This window comes from Podarcis muralis, chromosome 8, assembly GCF_964188315.1.
Source record: "Podarcis muralis chromosome 8, rPodMur119.hap1.1, whole genome shotgun sequence".
Lineage (NCBI taxonomy): Eukaryota > Metazoa > Chordata > Lepidosauria > Squamata > Lacertidae > Podarcis > Podarcis muralis.
In genome coordinates this window covers 89276190-89295409 of record NC_135662.1, presented here as the reverse complement: position 1 = coordinate 89295409, position 19220 = coordinate 89276190, and the positions used below count along the sequence as shown (strand labels likewise).

The 19220-nt window shown below is 42.4% G+C and overlaps 1 protein-coding gene across 7 annotated transcripts in view; it reads left to right on the top strand.

The window, feature by feature from the left end:
- The window catches only part of RALGAPA2 (Ral GTPase activating protein catalytic subunit alpha 2), a 184077-nt gene that overhangs the window by 88793 nt on the left and 76064 nt on the right, over nt 1–19220 (top strand). For all 7 annotated transcript variants that reach the window (XM_077933545.1, XM_077933546.1, XM_077933550.1 and 4 more), the window contains 8 exons: nt 605–733; nt 2576–2701; nt 4382–4440; nt 5423–5531; nt 6929–7039; nt 7940–8008; nt 13297–13434; nt 16389–16572. In XM_077933545.1, coding sequence (XP_077789671.1) covers nt 605–733; nt 2576–2701; nt 4382–4440; nt 5423–5531; nt 6929–7039; nt 7940–8008; nt 13297–13434; nt 16389–16572 — 925 coding nt within the window. The remainder of the gene's footprint in view (nt 1–604; nt 734–2575; nt 2702–4381; nt 4441–5422; nt 5532–6928; nt 7040–7939; nt 8009–13296; nt 13435–16388; nt 16573–19220) is intronic.

Below are 19220 nucleotides of genomic sequence, written 5' to 3'. Positions count from 1 at the left end.
CAGTGGAACAGACTCCTTCAGAAGATGGATGACTCTCCTTCATGAGTTACTACTTTGGCAATCCTTTTTCCACTATGTATCTCTGTGTGCTGCAGGTAGAATGAGCTTATAAGTTTTTGTGGCTCCTGTTTTTGTAACTTCTGATTTCGCTCATGAAGCTTATAGCAAAAATGCTTCATTTTCTCATTAAAGCCGTTCCTATGTAATCTTTCCCTTTCTCCTCTTCCAATTATTAAAAGAATTTGATGGCCACCTGTCATGTATGATCTAGCTGAGATTCCTTCATTGCAGGGGGTGAGACCTGGTGTCCCTTCCAACTGTACAGTTCTATGATTCTATTGCTGTACTACATGAACAAACAGCCTGACCAATAAGGCAGATTTCTACAGTCTTCCTGGGTCCATCTGAGTATGGGTCAGCTGCTTTTCAACTCAAATGCTGGATCTAGGCTAGTAAAAGAAGGAAGAATCCTTTTATTATTAATGTTTGAAACCATTGCATGGGTATGGAATAATGACACTGCTGTCAATTGGAAAAGTTCTTAGTGTTTGTAACTAATCTGGCCTTAACAAGTTCAAAAATGTAAACTTTTTCTCCTTTTCAGGATGTTTTAAATACTGTGATCAGACACTGCCCCCCCTGCTTTTTCTTCTTGGGTTTACCTGGCTTCACTTTGCTAATAGGAGACTTCATAACAGCTGCATCCAGAGTCCTGAGTACAAACATGTTGGAGGTAAGTATGGCAATGTTCGGTGTCCTGTTCCTATGAGAGTGCACAATTGTTAGCAAGGTTCAGATTTCTCTACTCTTAACAGGTGTTGACTCATTAGCACAATGTGAAACTGGGCTCTTGGGGCAGACAGCATGGCAGCTGATGTGTGAAATTGTAGGATAAGGTGACATCCTAGTCTTGCAAAGGTGTTTCATCAAAAGGACAAAATGTGAGAAATCATATCCCCACTAATACTGCAGCACATTTGCACTCTAAAAGCAAGGGTTGGGTTTCAGAATGTTATTAGGTTTTTGTTATACATGAACATTACAAATGTGTCCTGGCATATGTGCTGTAAAGGATTGGAGCAAGGACTGGTTTTTTTAAAATATCCATGTTAGATACAGTAATAGCCCAAGCATAGTATCATGAGAACTAAATGAACAGGGACGGCCTTACCATTTCTTAGTGCCCAATATTGCCATAGAGGTTTGTGTGGTACAGCTGAAGATGGTAGCTATGGAGGACTTACGTTGTTTAAGAGAATTTGTACATTAACAATAACCATACACTATTAATATAGTTTACCTTTGATGAAACATGTAGGTGTGTATCTTCATTGTGATTTTTTGACATTGTGAAAACATAATGCACGTAAATACAGATTTTGCTAATTAAAAAATGTAACCACATTGGGCCTCCATCTTACTGGTATATGTAATGCTCATTAATTATATGGTAGCTTGGCGTATGAAAATATATGTCTTTAGAAATAACCAGATATACTCAGAATTATAATAACTTGTGTTTGCTGGTGAAATGAAGCGGCAAGACCAGTTTTTATAGCCATGTTTGTATAGCAGAGTTGACATGTGAAATGATACTGCCTGGACTGGGATTTTTCTGTTTTGATTGCCAGTACTAAGCAACCTCTTTGTTGTAAGGTATTCTACATTTTCTGTTTAGCTGGTCATCCAAGCCAGCAATTTTCTAATCATGTTGAAATATAGATGTTTTTAGAAGAACTTTAAATTGGGCCTCGCTGCCATCTGGACACCAGAGATGAATAATCTTTTTTTTTTAATGAAAATGAAACAAATTAGTTCAAAGTGTCCCCATTTTTATCTGAAATTTGGCAGCTCTGATCCTGGGGAGGGATGGCAGAATGCATCAAAACCCTGAGTCATTTGAATGAAAAGAATCTAAGTTAAAAGTAGCTGAAGAAAGGCAGGTGGGAATTCCTATTGAAATTGGGGTTTGGGGGGGGGGGTTGAACAAAATTAAAACAAATGGAAAATGAAATGAATGAAACTTTAATATGAATGGGGAAATTATTATTTTTTCCTTGCATGCCTAATAAGAACACTAGATTTACAAGCAGCTAGTGCTATTTTATACAGCGTTTTAAGGGGAGAAGTATATATTAAGACTTTGGTTTGATCCAAAGTTTGCATGTAGAAGGCATCACACATGCACTATTTTTCCTCCCCCTGTAGCCACCTGTACCCTCTGAAAACCCTCTCTAGTGCTTGGCAGCCTTCCTGGTCAGCTTGGACTGTGTGGTGGGGGCCTGCCATAGGAGAGGAACCTATTTTAGTGTCTCGTTTCCATCTGCAGCCTGTGAGATGTCTCCAAGATGCAGGGCATCAAGTCAAGTTATCACAGTACTAATCCTTCCTTCATCGTTTCCTTGCAGAAGGAGAATGCTAAAATTAAAATAAGCAGCAGACATAGAATATTTATGCAGGTTATGAGTTATTTTCTCTGCTTCACCTACAATGCTGGAGAAAACGTTACTGGGTTTTTCTTAATTGACAAGATTACCTACTTTTTTCCCTTTTCCTTTTTCTGTTTTGCTTATAGGCCCCACGCTTAGAAGCACATACCATTCTTGGTTCTCTGGTTTGCTTTCCTAACCTCTATCAAGAAATTCCATTATTGCAACCCATTGCTGAAGCAGAAATCATCACAGGAACTACAGGTGTCAAAGTAAATGTTTTCACTATTAGCTGATTTCTATTTTACAAATTGGGGGAGTCATGTGCACCTTCCTACTACTTACTGGTGGATTGAGGGTATCCAGAGCAGGCCATTTCTTCTCTCTTACTGCTGTTGTGGTGCTTATGCAAACTGGAGAAGCCTTGCCCCATCTAGTGGGAGGAGCCTCCCCCCATACTAAAGCTAAGACACCTAAAAATGTCATGGTTACAAAATAGAGAAGAGAGGACAGAGGGTCTTTTTCAAGATTCAAAATACTTATTTGCCAGAGATACACTGCAGATACTGTATCTTCCAATATATTCACTTGGCTACTTCATTATCTCACCTTGGCTTCCCCAGCTGTTTTTCAATGTAGAGCATCACAAACCTCTCAGCTCTTGGGACATCCCATTTTGTCGCACGAGCATGGCACTCCAAACCACACATTTTGGGGCGCTGTGATTTCGTGCTGTGCTCACCCCGAAAAGTGCTTTTTCAGGATCATAATCTCACACGGTGCCCCAAAACGCGCAGTTTTAGGCTCCTGGAAAAAGCATGTATTTCAGGGCCGTGATCTCACACATGTCATGTGATTTGTGTGGGAGCACAGCCCCAAAAGACGTGCAGTGCAGTTTTTTGCCTCAGCGTGTTAGAGGGTATGTTATCATATGTATTGAGGTAAGGAAGGTTTGCGCGCAGCAGATGCAATTGAGCAATTTAGTTGAATTAAACTTGTTTAGTGGAATAAGAGAATAGGAAGTTAAAAAAAAATAGAAGGTTTTTTAAAAATGGCATCCATCCAAGCCTGCAATTCCTGGAGGAAGCATTTGCGTATGGGGCAAGAAATTTGTACTGGGGCAGTGACAGTGAATGCCACCAAACAAATTGATCTGCCCAGCCCTCATCCCCCCTACTCTCATGCCTCTTTAGGATCTTACAGAGGTTTCTTGGTAAGTGCAGAAATGGCTGCAGCATGTATAGAAATCAGATTTCAGCCCCTAAAAAAAAAATACAAAACATAGGTAAAGGTAAAGGGACCCCTGACCATTAGGTCCAGTCGTGGCCGACTCTGGGGTTGCGGCGCTCATCTCGCTGTATCGGCCGAGGGAGCCGGCGTTTGTCCACAGACAGCTTCCGGGTCATGTGGCCAGCATGACTAAGCCGCTTCTGGCAAACCAGAGCAGCGCACGGAAACACCGTTTACTTTCCCGCCAGAGCGGTACCTATTTATCTACTTGCACTTTGACGTGCTTTCGAACTGCTAGGTTGGCAGGAGCAGGGACCGAGCAACAGGAACTCATCCCATTACAGGGATTCGAACCGCCGACCTTCTGATCGGCAAGTCCTAGGCTCTGTGGTTTAACCCACAGCGCCACCCACGTCCCTAATACAAAACATACCAGTTGCCTAAAGGATAGGCGAGCCCATTGTATATTTGGCAGCATTTTGAGAGGAAGGGTGTGAATTAATTGCATTAATGAATTAATTGCAGAATTTCCACTAAGAACAAGAGGGAATGATTACAGATGGGTTAACAAAACAAAACAGTTTAAATATTTTAAGTAATAAAATTGAGATCAATGAAATTTGCTCCATTTTACTATATTTGACTAAGGGTAGAAATTAGAGTTCTTCTGCAATATATTTGTTTGAAGTAAATTGCTTACTGTCATGATTTTTTTATTGTAGTTCTACCTCATAAATATTCTTTTGAAGAATGCTGCAAATGAACCAAGTGAAGCTTCAAGGTAAAATACTGAATAGAACAGAAAATATTATGGAATATAAATTGAAGAATAAATTATTTGTGTAGAAGGGTTATAATTGCCTGATGTTATTGTTACTTTGTCCGCTGTAACTAAAGTGCAGTCATAAACCCAGAAAGTGGGTTACAACTGGAAATATTCCTCAGGGTCTTGCGAAAGAACAGTGTTAAACAACAACTGATGACCTCCTTCTACCGGTCCACAATAGAAAGTGTCCTCTCATATTGTATCACAGTGTGGTACGTTGACAGCTATGGACAGAAAGTCTTTACAGAGGGTGGTGAACACAGCACATGATATCATAGGCTGTCCCTTCAGCCCGCTAGATGACATCACCTTAGGAGAGTGAGAAAAATTCTTAGGGACGAGTCACACCCCAACCAGCACCTCTTTAATCTTCCACCCTCAGGCAGGAGATATAGAAGTATAATCAGTCGTACCAACAGGCTAAAAAACAATTTCTATCCGTGGGCTGTTAGGCTGCTGAACGGAAAATAATATAGTGCAACTGACTGGTGTGCTGTGCGACAAGCACAAAGAGTGCAATGAAATTGAGTGGTTGGGGGGGGGGGAGGCTCGGTTAATTTCATTGTACACAGGTTGTACATTGACAATAAAGGTATTATTATTATTATTATTATTATTATTATTATTATTATTATTATTATTATTAAATACCACTTGATTCTATTCAGTGGCTGACAAAGTGATGCTTCCTTTGTTAATGTCGCTATAACAGCGCTAGCATAGGAATCATTGGCCAAACAAGACCAAAGGAAGCTGCTGTGCCAGAACTATAGCTGGATTTAGGATCAAGTCCTGTATAAGAGTATAGATTGTCACATAATACAGCAACCATCTGAATCCACATGTATTGCTGTCTTTTTACAATTCAGTTGTTCATAGAACTGAAAAATAAGAGGGACATGATAGCTTACTGACTTGTATATTTCTTGTTTTCAAGGTGTTTAGCTCTTTGCTGCCTTGGGCTTTGGATATGTGAGGAACTTGTGCAATGTACAAACCATCCCCAAGTAAAGGATGCAATAAATGTTTTAGGTGTGACACTAAAGGTACCAGTATGACACAAGTTTGTATGACTTGATTGTGCATAATTGTGGGGTTTGACTTCAACCAAAGAGTGTTTTAAATACTTCGAATATTTTATTAAGCTGTTTGGAAGATTCTCAAATTCAATCTGTCAACACAAATTATGAAGTTTTGTAAATTAAACCAGTTGCTATGTACGTAAGACAATAAAATGCTTGCTGAGTCATTTCTGAAAGAAACATTCCAATTTAAGTCCCTGTTGCATTGCAGCTAACAACTTGATTCCAATATTTCTCACTGCATCTATTGTTTTCTGATGAAAATGTTGAGGAAAGCATAGAATTTCTTGACATGATTTTTTTAAACTAAACAAAAAAATGTGTTTCCAAGGTGCCAGAGGAAGGAAGTCATCTAAGAAGCACCTCCTCTTGACAATAGGCAGGGTCACATTGCATGAACTGCATATTAATAAGTATCTGCAACAAACACTCAGCATTCCACACTGCCTTTGTTTGCCTAGCAGGTAACAGGTAGGAGGCGGAAGCTCTTAGTTGAGTCCATTCTTTTGCTCTTCTTTCTCACGCGCGCACACACTTTTTTCATAAGAGGAAAAAGAAGACAACTAGTTATTTTTATTTTCTATCCCTTTCCTTAGTTCCTTCCTTAAGGAAAAAATTATCCCTTAAGCCTACCTCAGGTAAGGCACGTACCCCAAACCTACAATTTCCAGATACCTTTACCAAACAATCAGTCCTCAGGGGGGCCTCTACACACTCAGTGGATCAGTAGCTGGCTGACATATTTGACAGAATCTTGCAGTGATCAAGGTTCAGAGTCTGAGGCTGTAGCATCTCCAGTTATGGAGTCATACAGGGTTTTGGGTTCTGAGCCTGCTCCTGACAGGAGCTCACAGAGCCATCTCCCATACCACCAGCACCTGCAGAGTCAGAGCCAAGACCTTTACAGACACGTGAGCTTGAGGAAACAAATGCTTTTCGCAGCACCACCAGTCCAACAGTGCAATAAGTACACCTGGGAGAGACTATGGAACACAGAAGGAGTGCCCATGTTCAGACAAGATGGTTGTACCTTTAAAATGAAAGTTATCTACATAAAGGCAGAGTCTGGGAGAGGTAGCCTGGGAGCAGAGGCCTATGACACAGAGATATCTGTGGTCTCTCAGCTGGGGCTATCCTGCATCAGTCCTGAACACAGGGTTGACAATGGTTTTGTACATTCCAGATATGAGCCTGCTCTCCTACTGTGCATTAACTCTTCATTGTGGGGAGCGGTATTCTCCAAACTGGACTAATTAAACAAGAATCTGTAGTAGCTATTTGCAGTATCTGAAATGTTTCCAGTTTGTTTGTATTCCCTTTTGTTGGTTCATGATTGGTGTTTTGTTTCTTCTTCTTTTTAGTTTTGCAACAAACAGGTAGCACAGGAAGCCTGTGATGTCTTTCAGTTACTGACCTCCTATTGGGAAAAACTTGAGAAATACAAATCTTCGCTACCCAGAAAAATTATTGAAGTATGTTTATCTCTTTAAAATGTGTTGTTTTCAGTAACAGATATACTATGCTTAATTATGTACAAAAACTTACCATGCATAACACACCGCCATGTATAAGACAAGCTTTTTTTTAGCCCTTAATTCACCACCGCTGAGGGACATAGACAGGACAATCAGGGCAAGTGAGTGAGTGAGTGATAGCGACAGGGAGCAGGAGAAGGGGTCCAAGCAGAACCAGCAGCTAGAGCTAGAAGACCCTCTATTTTGGACTAATTTTTTTAGCGAAAAACATCGTCTTATACTCAAAAAATATGGTGATATCTTATTCAGACAACAGAGTACAGATCTAAGTATATATTTAGTATACATCTACAGGCACAACTGATGTAATTTAGTTATATGGTATTAGCTGAATTGTTGGCCCAAAGCATGATGACTTTTAAAAACTAGATTTAAGAGCAGTAGTCTCGTAATCTGGTGAATGGGGTTCGCGTCTCCGCTCCTCCACCTGCAGCTGCTGGGTGACCTTGGGCCAGTCACACTTCTCTGAAGTCTCTCAGCCCCACTCACCTCACAGAGTGTTTGTTGTGGGGGAGGAAGGGAAAGGAGAATTTTAGCCGCTTTGAGACTCCTTAAAGGGAGTGAAAGGCGGGATATCAAATCCAAACTCTTCTTCTTCTTCTTGTGTGTTTCTAGTTGTAAGATTTGGAAGGATTATTCTCCCCACCCCCCTTTTCTGTCGTACTAGAGAAGTGGAGGGAAAGATGAATGGGACACATGGGAGATAGTAGGTGTTTATTTTCTTATGAACTAGGTCAGCTTCAAATTTCACTAGCACTTTTGACACCTGCTTCGAGAATGACTTTGGAAAATAGAACATGTCTGTAAATTTATCCTTCTGAAATTGGATTTACACAGATCCTTGTGGCCACAATTGCATTTCTGTTGCCTAGTGCAGAATACTCCTCCGTGGAAGGTGATAAAAAGGTATGGAATATTAAACTGTCAATGGTTTGTCCTGGTATGATGGTTTTTACTGTGGAGTTAATATTTAAACACTGTTCCCATGATCCAGTGGTGTGTGGGAGTATGAAAACATACAGTGTATATTTCCCAGGCTGAAAAATCCAATCTAAAACCTGTTGCTATAGAGCCATACCCTTAGTCATCTGGGCTTGAATAGCTGTGGCCTGGTTCTTCCTTCAAACTGCAAAAATGATGATTAGCAGTTCTTCAAAACAATTGGACTGATGGTGATAGTATTTGTTCACAGCCAGACCAAAAAAGAGAACCTCTTCTCAGTCTATTAAACGAAGGCACAAAAAACACAAGTGTGTGTATAAAGTGAAGTGCCTTTTATAACTATTGTGTAAGGTGTATATACATATTGGTATGACGTAGGTTCAGGCTGTTTGAGGACTGTATTTTCCCATATGGACCTGCCTGGGCTCTGAGATCTTCAATGGAGGCCCTTTTCTCAGTCCCACCACCCTGACAGGCATACCTGGTGAGGACATAAGAGACAGCTTTGGAACTCCCTTCCTAGAGAGGTTAGATGGGTGCCATTTAACTGGCAGGTGAGGGCTGTTTTATTCCAGCAGAACTGGCTGCTTTTAAAGGAAGAAATTTTCAAAGTGCTGTGCTGTTTATCTGTCTGCATTTTAATAATTTTCTTTTTACATTGTTTTAATTCTATTATAGTTTGATTACTTTTTAACTATAATTTTTTGTATGTTATTAGCTATCTCTGTTTTTTCCATTTTTGTTTTAATTTTTGTGAGTTGCTTTGGGTCCTAGACCTGGGGGAAAGGCAGGATATAAATCAGGGGCCGGCAAATTTTTTTAGCACCGGGCCGGTCTGTCCCTCAGACCTTGTGGCAGGCTGGAGAAGTGGCACCAGGAGGGAGCTAGAAGAAGAGCCTCAGCCCCAGCCGCTGAGCTTACCTTTCTTCCCAGGGGCTGCCGCCGCCACCACCACTGCTGCTGCTTCTTCTCATGGGTCGGCAGAGCGAGCTCATCCGCTCCGCTCTCTGGCCCACAGGAGCACCAGGGTGGCGGCAGGGGCAGGAGGAAGAGGCCGAGCAGCGGCGGCTTTACCAATCAAACGCTGCGCCTGATTTACCTCAGCACGGCATGGGGATGTCTCTGCCAATCAAATGCCACTGAGGTAAACCAGGTGCGGCGTTTAAGTGGCCGAGCCATCACCGCTCAGCCTCTTCCTCCTATCGCCATTGCCGGGAGTCTCGGCTTCATGGCGGGTTCTGGCTTCACAGCGTGGGCCAGATTTAGGACCCTGGTGGGCCTAATCTGTCCCAGGGGCCGTAGTTTGCCAACCCCTAATATAAATAAATAATAAAAATTGTCTATCATCTATCTCTTTTCTTCAAAAATATTCTAGTAGACTTATTTACTGACTAGTACACCCGCAGCCTTTAATATCAGAGTAAGCGTATCATGAAAATACACTTTTTGGAAGCACTCGGAAGGAAGTGATCATGTCCTCCTGGGTTTCATGATACAGATGCAAAGGAAAGCTGAGTGCAGTTGGACATGCACTCTGGACTTTAGGAAGGCCAATTTCAAAAACCTTTAGGACCTACTGGGTCGTGCAGGCTGGGAGTTCAGTTGGAACATCCAGTGGGATTGGGGACTTAAGGAGAATATACTAGATCTTTTCTCTGTTTGAGCTGAACAGAGTACTAAGAAGTGTGGTCTGCTGCTATAAAGAGTAAGACCTGTGCAGGGAAAGGAGAGCCCAAGGAGTCTGAAACAAAAGGGGAAGGACATTAGCACATTCTGCCAAAATCTGAGCCCTTGAGGCTTCTTAAAGATAAACACCAGGCCTTACTGTACATCTGAGCTGGCTTGCCTCCTACAGATAAATTATTTCTTTATATGATGAGGTCTATTGTTCTGTGGTTTTGCATTTAGCAGCCATTATTTATTAACTATTGCTTGGCTTGGCTTTTTATTTTCCTGATGGACAGGCCTAACTTAAGATAACAGATTTTAGGATAACATATTCTCACTTCAATAATTCATTCTTTTTAAACTTACTTTTTGTAGATACAGCATTTGATCACACATATTCTTATATAGAGAGATATATGAATGTAGTTTATGAATGTACCCTAATGTTTAATCAGCAGCTAAACGAAATGGGCTGCAGATAGTGCCCGTGAAGTAATTCTAGCCATTCTCCCACCCCACCCCCAAAGAAAACAGCTCAAAATGGTTTTATGTGCAATAAAACTGACTGAGACTGAGTGAACATTATGACGCAGCAGCAAACAAAAACTAATGCTAGTCTAGGCTGCATCAAGGGAAGTAATAGTACCACTCAATTCTACCTTGGTGAAACCACACCTGGAATATTGTGTCAATTCTGGGCACCACAATTTAAGAAGGATGTTGACGTGCTGGAAGGTGTGCAGAGGAGGGCAAGCAAGATGATCAAGGTTCTGGAAACCAAGCCTTATGAGCAATGGTTGAAGGAGCTGAGTATGTTTAACCTAGAGAAGGAGATATGATCATCATCTTCCAATATCTCAAGGGCTGTCACATGAAAAAGGGAACTAGCTTGTTTTCTCCTGCTCAGGAGGGTAAGACTTGAAGCAATGGCTTCAAGTTACAAGAAAGGAGATTCTGTCTCAACATCACAAATAACTTTCTGACAGTAAGAGTTGTTTGACAGTGGAATAGTCTCCCTCAGGAGGTTGGATGGCCCTCTGTCATAGATGCTTTAGTTGCAATTCTTGCATTGTTGGGGGTTGGACTCGATGACCTGTGGGGTCTCTTCCCTCCTACAATTCTATTTTTCTAAAAGATAGCACATCATAAATCCAACAAGAATAAGCATTTACATAAACATAGATTATACCCCAAAGCTGAAATACTTTTCTGGAGCTGTACAATGTATGAACTCAAATTACTTTATGCATGTCACCATTGTCCATACATACTCCCTGCACTACTTATTTTTGGGTGTATAAGACACCCCTATGTATAAAACAACCCCTATTTTTTTGAACCCAGCATTAAGAAATCAATATTTTCAACATCAAACAGAACAACTTGTGCAAGTTTTTTTTGCAGAGTTTCACCCAAATCTTACCCCGGGCTGTCAGTGCCAGAGCCCAAACCCCTGTTATCCATATAATCCAGGTGTGCTTAGTACAGGGGTCAGCAAACTACAGCCCCAGGCTGGATCAGGCTCACCTGGGACCTAAATCCGGCCTGCGACGCGAAGCCGGAACCAACAGTGAAGCGTTGGTGACAGGAGGAAGAGACCGAGCGGCGGCGGCTCTGCCACTCAAACACTGCACCTGGTTTACCTCAGCGGCGTTTCATTGGCAGAGACGTCACTGCGCTGAGGTAAACCAGGCGCTGCCTCTTCCTCCCCCCGCCGCCACCACCCGGGTGCTCCTGTGGGACAGAGAGCGGAGCGGAAGAGCTCGCTCTGCCGACCCACGAGAAGCAGCAGCCGAGGTGGTGGTGGCAGTGGCAGCCCCTGGGAAGGTAAGCGCAGCAGGTGGGGAGGAGGACTGCTTGCTCCCCTCGCCTCTTCTTCCAGCCCCCCCCCCCCCCGGTGCCACTTCTCTGGCCTGCCACAAGGTCTGAGGGACAGTGGACTGGCCCGCTGCTTAAAAAATTTGCCGACCCCTGGCTTAGTATATCCTGATGGTGTCAGGCACGTTTTGACTTTAGCATGGCTTAAAGTGGCAATAGCATTAAAAATGGAAAAATTTTTATTAATTAAAAGAATGATCACCCATCTGTTCTGATTTTTAAGAAATTTAAATTCGCCAAATTTATTAATGTTGTAGTAGTAAACTTATTTACATTTTCTTTTATCCACCAATTACATGGAGTCTCAGGCCTCAGCTTCCTAAATTGCTCCTCTGAATCCAGGCTGAGGATTTGTTATTTTTATATTAATTACATATGGCACATACCTGATGCACCAGAATAGTCAGGTATATTCCTAAATAGTGCTCCATATATCTGGTGAAAACTTGCAGTAATTAACATGGGCTAAATTCTGTCAATATTTCTGTGAAGACTTATAGTGGAACAAATATATACATACATCTTTATTCATATTAACATCAATGGTAACAGACTGACTTTTAGTATCTGACGAATCAGCTCAAGGAAGCTTACATGCAGCGTTCATTTGCATATGTGGTTTCCCTTACTTTATCAAGTTTTTCATATTTTCTAAGTAGAACTAATGTACCGTATTTTTCCCTCTATAACACGCAGATTTTTTCTCCTAAAAAGGAAGGGGAAATGTCTGTGCATGTTATGGAGCGAATGTGTGGTCCCTGGAGCCAAAAAATCAAGCAAAAGTCAAATCGCGAGTCACGGAGAAGGGAAACCTGAAAAGAGGAAGTGGTTGCTTTCCTGCATTCTGCCTCAGGGTCTTACTGCCCACCCTCCTCTGTTTCGTTGCTGTGATTGCTGAAACGGAACAAAGAGCAGGGAAAGCCCCTCCCCTCCAGGCAAGCAGAGGGGAAAGTGTCGTCTCTGTGCTCCGGTACTGCTGGGGGAGAGGGAGAGAGAGGGGGGGAGGGAGAGGGAGAGAGAGAGAGAGAGAGAGATGGCTGGCTTGGGGGGGGAACTTTTGCCTCCCACCCGTTAAATCCCTCTCCAGCATTCTTAGCCAGCTGCTTCTCTGCACACCCCTCTCATGTCCCTTCTTTGTTTTTCCTTCGCTCCCCACTTAAAATGTGGTTACAAAGCATAGATCAACATGGATCCTCAGGATCTTTGCATTGGGTCAGCCCAAATTCACCATCAGATCACATAGCATGTCCATGGCTACAGCCTGCACCAAAAAAATCACGCACCCACTGTTGCCTGGGGCTGCAATGGTGCAAAAACGTGGTTAAAAAGCATGGATCCACATGGATCCTCAGGATCTTTGCATTGGGTCACCCCAAATTCACCATCAGATCACATAGCATGTCCATGGCTACAGCCTGCACCAAAAAAAGCACGCACCCACTGTTGCCTGGGGCTGCAATGGTGCAAAAACGTGGTTACAAAGCATGGATCCACAGGGATTCTCAGGATCTTTGCATTGGGTCACCCCAAATTCACCATCAGATCACATGTCTGTGGCCACAGCATGAAGCACAAAAATGATACATCCACTGTTTCATTCAGAATGTTTTTTCCCTTGTTTTCCTCCTCTAAAAACGATGTGTGTGTTATGGTAAGGTGCGTGTTATAGAGCGAAAAATACGGTAATCTACATATTTCTGATTTAGTTTATAGTTTCGTTATTACTTTGTTTGTTGGACTGGTGTATGACCTTACCCATGAAAATGCTGCTGGAGCCTGTGTTTACTTCAAGTCTTGAAGATCAACATTCTTCTAAAGCTCCATTGCTTGATTACATATATAGGGTAAGTACATGTTTCTCCTCCTATTGCTTAATTGTGTTGTTTGTTGTGATCAAAGGCACAATTATTAAGCAGTAAACTATAATATTAGTGGGATATTGTCTGCTTTTGAGCTAGATTTGATTAAATCCATTAATCCTAAAAAATGTTAACTTATTTTGTGTCTTATTCAGATTGCTTGACTCAGTGGATTTGAGTGGAAACTAACCCCTACAGTAGCAGTAGAGAACCCCAGCCCATGAACCTAATTAAGTCCATTAGGGAGAAATGGTGTCCCCCAGCCAATCACCTGACTTCATGTGCTCTTTAGCAGTAAAAGGCAGCATTTCTCCCGACCATGCTCCAGTCCTGGGGTGGTGAAAATTCTGCCTTTTAAGGAGCAGGCAGAGGGTTTATCTCCACTCTTAGCATTGTGGTGTTTAGTGCTAAGATGCAGAGATAAAAATTCATCTGCCTGCTCTTTAGAGACCTCTCTAAAGAACAGGCTGAATGATCTTTCCAGCCACCTACTCCCCAGCACTGTAGTGCAAAGGGCCAGAAATGCTGTGTGTGTGTGTGTGTGCGTGTGTGTGCGTGTGCGTGTGTGTGCGTGCCTGCCTGCCTGCCTGCCTGCCTACCTGCCTGTGGGAATGCATGAGTTTGTGGCTGCATGTAACCCATGAGAGAGAGGCGGGGGAAGAGTGCTATGTGCCTGATGTCTACATGTTTTCTTTTGAGCTTTCCCATTGGAATGTAGACCCTGGAAGGTTGGGAAAGTTGTAGTCTGGATATTGGGCTGAAACAGGTTTCTCATTCCTGCCCTTTGCATCTTTCTGAGCATCTTTTTATACATCATTTTGTACTTACTGAGATAAATAAAAAAAGTTGATTATTATTATTATTATTATTATTATTATTATTATTATTATTATTATTATTATTTTCCACCCTGCCCATCTGGCGGGTTTCCCCAGCCACTCTGGGTTGCTTCCAATAGATAAAAAACAGAATAAAACATCAAATATTAAAAACTTCCCTAAACAGGGCTGCCTTCAGATGTCTTCTAAAATCAAGATAGTTGTTTATTTCCTTGACATCTGATGGGAGGGCTTTTCACAGGGTGGGCGCCACTACCGAGAAGGCCCTCTACCAGGTTCCCTGTAATCTCACTTCTCGCAGTGAGGGCCCTCGGCGCTGGACCTCATTGTCTGGGCAAAACAATGGGAGTGGAGAAACTATTTGTTTTCAAATGCTTTATTTAGGAAAAGCAAAATCTTATTTATAAATGTACTCAAACTATTGGTATCCTCTGTTTTTAAATGGATGCATTATTTTATACAATTCCATTTTTTTCCTGGACAAACAAGCCTCCACACGCTTTCAAAGGTCGTTAGGAATTAAGCATTGCCAAGCATTATACATAATTTTATTTTGTTATTCACTGTGCTGCATTTTTAACATTTAATCAACTTTTAAGAAAACAAAATGAGTTGATCAACTGGCACAAGTAGGAACCAAGCCATTAAGTGTGTCCACATGATTCCTTTATCTCAAGGGTGGGGTTGGATCCAGCTGGAGGATAAGTGGGCAGAGCCACTCACCTGACATCCGTGGGCCCATTGTTTTAATGGTGTCTTTGTTTTTTTGGATTATACACCACTTACGAAATTTCTGAAATATTAAGTCAGGGGTTGGCAAAAATTTTTAGCAGTGGCCTGGTCTACTGTCCCTCAGACCTTGTGGTGGGCCAGAGAAGCGGCACTGGGGGGGAGGAGCTAGAAGAAGAGGCAAGAGGGGGCAAGTAGTCCTCCTCTCCCCACCCTCAGCCCCAGCCACTGCACTTACCTTCCCAGGGGCTACCACCACCACCGCTGCTTCTCGTGGGTAGGCAGAGCGAGCTCACAGGAGCACCAGGGCAGCGACGGGAGGAAGAGGCTGAGTGGCGGCAGGCAGAAGAGGTCAAGCAGCAGTGGCTCTATCAATCAAACTGGTTTACCTCAGCATGTCGTGGGGATGTCTCTGCCAATCAAACCTCCGCTAAGGTAAACCAGGTGCGGCGTTTGAGTGGCAGAGCCACCACCACTTGGCCTCTTCCTCCCATCGCCATCGCCAGGGGTCTCGGCTTCGCAGCAGGTTCCAACTTCGCGACATGGGCCTGATCCGGCCCGGGGGCCATAGTTTGCCAACCCCTGTATTAAGTGATATTGAAATGCTTTTAAATATATAAAGTAAATAAATAATATGGTGTTGGGTGGTTGTAACTTCAGTCTGCAGCTACGAAAAAAGAATTGTGAGCAGTGTTCCCAATTATTTCTTTGGAGCCCCAGATTCAATTCAGTTTGTGGTTGGAAAAGAAGAATTGAGGGTGCAGTCTTCCGCAGCAGCTTTGGCTTGAACTGCACCATGGCTGATGTCATTCATATACGACATCAGACACAGAAAAGATGGGCATGGATAGCTTGGTGACCAACCTCTGATGCCTAGAGGTTTTCCACTATTGCTTGGTTCAGACATGGCGGAAGCAGAATAGACCTAGATCCTGAAAAAGTGGCATCCTGCTGTGATGACATTATTCAGGACAAAATGTTGGGTATGCCATCCCTAATGCAATTGTCAATTCATTTGAACCAGGAATCAAGTGAACTATCTGAGACTATTCTCAGATAGCTTTAGAGCCTGCTTCAGGCACAAAGGGAATGGAAGTGTACAGTCTTGGCCCCTGTGATTAGCAGGCATCATGATGTCTTGCATTTGACCTGGCTCAATGCCTTTGTCAGGCCAAGAGACCCTGTCTGCTTCACTTCAACTTCTAGCTGAAGCTCCCAAGAACAAGTATTTATTTGTCACTTTTTTTTTTTAATGTTTGTGGTACCATTGGAGATGTTTTGGATATGGCCAACGCGCAACCTACTGAACAACAGTATAGTGTAGTATTTTCTGTTACAATCTATTTCTCATTTTCCTTTTGCTTTTTCCAGGTCCTGCATAGTTGTGTTCATGGCTCAAACACATATACACAGCAAAGTCATTACCTTTTAAGCCTTGCAGACCTCTCTAGTGATATCTATGATCCATTTTTGCCACTTGGAAATGTTAGGAATTCTGAACCCATGCAGTTTCAGTCTTCTGCGGATCTGAGCAACTTACTCACTGTTGCTGAAGGTAATAAATACTTTGAAGTAAATTGAATAAGGTGGGAAGAATGGTGCAGCAATAAGCCTAAGCTGTAAAACGTTTAAAAACATTTAAAACAATGGCGCTAAAACCATAAAACTGCCATTAATGCTGCCATTGTCGTCACCATCTTGAATCCAGGATCTACTTTGAAGAACAGCAAGACATTTTATCTTTAATACATTAAGAGACAGTTCTAGAGAGCTGTCTATGAGAAAAGTGGGTGTTTTGCAAGAACTTTTATCTAGCTATAACACATTTACTATTTAGGTTTAGCCTATGCTATTAACATATCAGAAGGTCCATAGCTAGATGGAGGTAACTTGGATGAGCAGGAGACCTCACTTGTGCATTGCCTCTATCACTACAGCACTTTACCCCACACTCCAGGCGTTCTGGGGAGGAATGCTTATTTGGAGATACCAGGGAAGTTACCTGGAGCAGGAACCGGCAAGCCACTCCAGTATCCCTGCCAAGAAAACTCCAAGGACAAAGACAACAGGCATATAAAAGTTATGACGCTGGAAGATGAGCCCCTCAGGTCGGAAGGCGTTCAACATGCTACTGAGGAAGAGTGGAGGACAAGTACAAGTAGATTCAGAGCTGATGAAGCGGCTGGGCCAAAGCCGAAAGGACGCTCAGTTGTGGATATGCCTGGAAGTGAAAGGAAAGTCCAATGCTGTAAAGAAAAATATTGCATAGGAACCTGGAATGTAAGAACCATGAACCTTGGTAAGTTGGATGTAGTCAAAAATGAGATGGCAAGAATAAATATTGACATCCTGGGCATCAGTGAACTAAAATGGACGGGAATGGGCGAATTCAGTTTGGATGACCATCATATCTACTACTGTGGACAAGAATCCCATAAAAGGAATGGAGTGGTCCTCATAGTCAACAAAAGAGTGGTGAAAGCTGTACTGGAATGCAAACTCAAAAATGATAGAATTATCTCGATACGAATCCAAGGCAGACCTTTTAACATCACAGTAATCCAAGTTTATGCACCAACTACTGGTGCTGAAGAAACTGAAATTGAGCAATTCTATGAAGACTTACAACACCTTCTAGAAATGATGCCAAAGAAGGATGTTCTTCTCATTATAGGGGATTGGAATGCTAAAATAGGGAATCAAGAGATAAAAGGAACAACTGGCAAATTTGGCCTTCGAGTTCAAAATGAAGCAGGGCAAAGGCTAATAGAACAAGCTGGTCATCACAAACACTCTTTTCCAACAACACAAGAGACGACTCTACACATGGACATCACCAGATGGGCAGCATCGAAATCAGATTGATTATATTCTCTGCAGCCAAAGATGGAGAAGCTCTATACAGTCAGCAAAAACAAGACCTGGAGCTGACTGTGGCTCAGATCATCAGCTTCTTATAGCAAAATTCAAGCTTAAACTGAAGAAAGTAGGAAAAACCATTGGGCCAGTAAGATATAATCTAAATCAAATCCCTTATGAATACACAGTGGAAGTGAGGAACAGGTTTAAGGATGTAGATTTGGTGGACAGAGTGCCTGAAGAACTATGGATGGAGGCTCGTAACATTATACAAGAGGCAGCAACGAAAACCATCCCAATGAAAAGGAAATGCAAGAAAGCAAAGTGGCTGTCCAGCGAGGCCTTACAAATAGCGGGGGAGAGAAGGCAAGCAAAATGCGAGGGAGATAGTGAAAGATACAGGAAATTGAATGCAGATTTCCAAAGAATAGCAAGGAGAGACAAGAAGGCCTTCTTAAAGGAGCAATGCAAACAAATAGAGGAAAACAACAGAATGGGAAGAACCAGAGATCTGTTCAAGAAAACTGGAGATATGAAAGAAACATTTCGTACAAAGATTACCATAATAAAGGACAAAAGTGGTAAGGACCTAACAGAAGCAGAAGACATCAAGAAGAGGTGGCAAGAATACACAGAGGAATTATACCAGAATTATATCAGAAAGTCTTGTACACCCCAGGTTGTCTTGTACACCCCAGGGAGTGCGGTTGCTGACCTTGAGCCAGACATCCTGCAGAGTGAAGTCAAATGGGCCTTAGAAAGCACTGCTAATAACAAGGCCAGTGGAAGTGATGATATTCCAGCTGAACTACTTAAAATTTTAAAAGATGATGCTGTTAAGGTGCTACACTCAATACGCCAGCAAGTGCGGAAAACTCAGCAGTGGCCAGAGGATTGGAGAAGATCAGTCTACATCCCAATTCCAAAGAAGGGCAGTACCAAAGAATGCTCCAACTACCGCACAATTACACTCATTTCACACGCTAGCAAGGTTATGCTTAAAATTCTACAAGGCAGTATGTGGACCGAAAACTCCCAGAAGTGCAAGCTGGATTTCAAAGGGGCAGAGGAACCAGAGACCAAATTGCAAACATGCGCTGGATTATGGAGAAAGCTACAGAGTTCCAGAAAGACATCTACTTCTGCTTCATTGACTATGCAAAAGCCTTTGACTATGTCAACCACAGCAAACTATGGCAAGTTCTTAAAGAAAAGGGAGTTCCTGATCACCTCATCTGTCTCCTGAGAAATCTCTATGTGGGACAGTTAGAACTGGATATGGAACAACTGCTTGGTTCAAAATTGGGAAAAGAGTACGACAAGGCTGTATATTGTCTCCTTGCT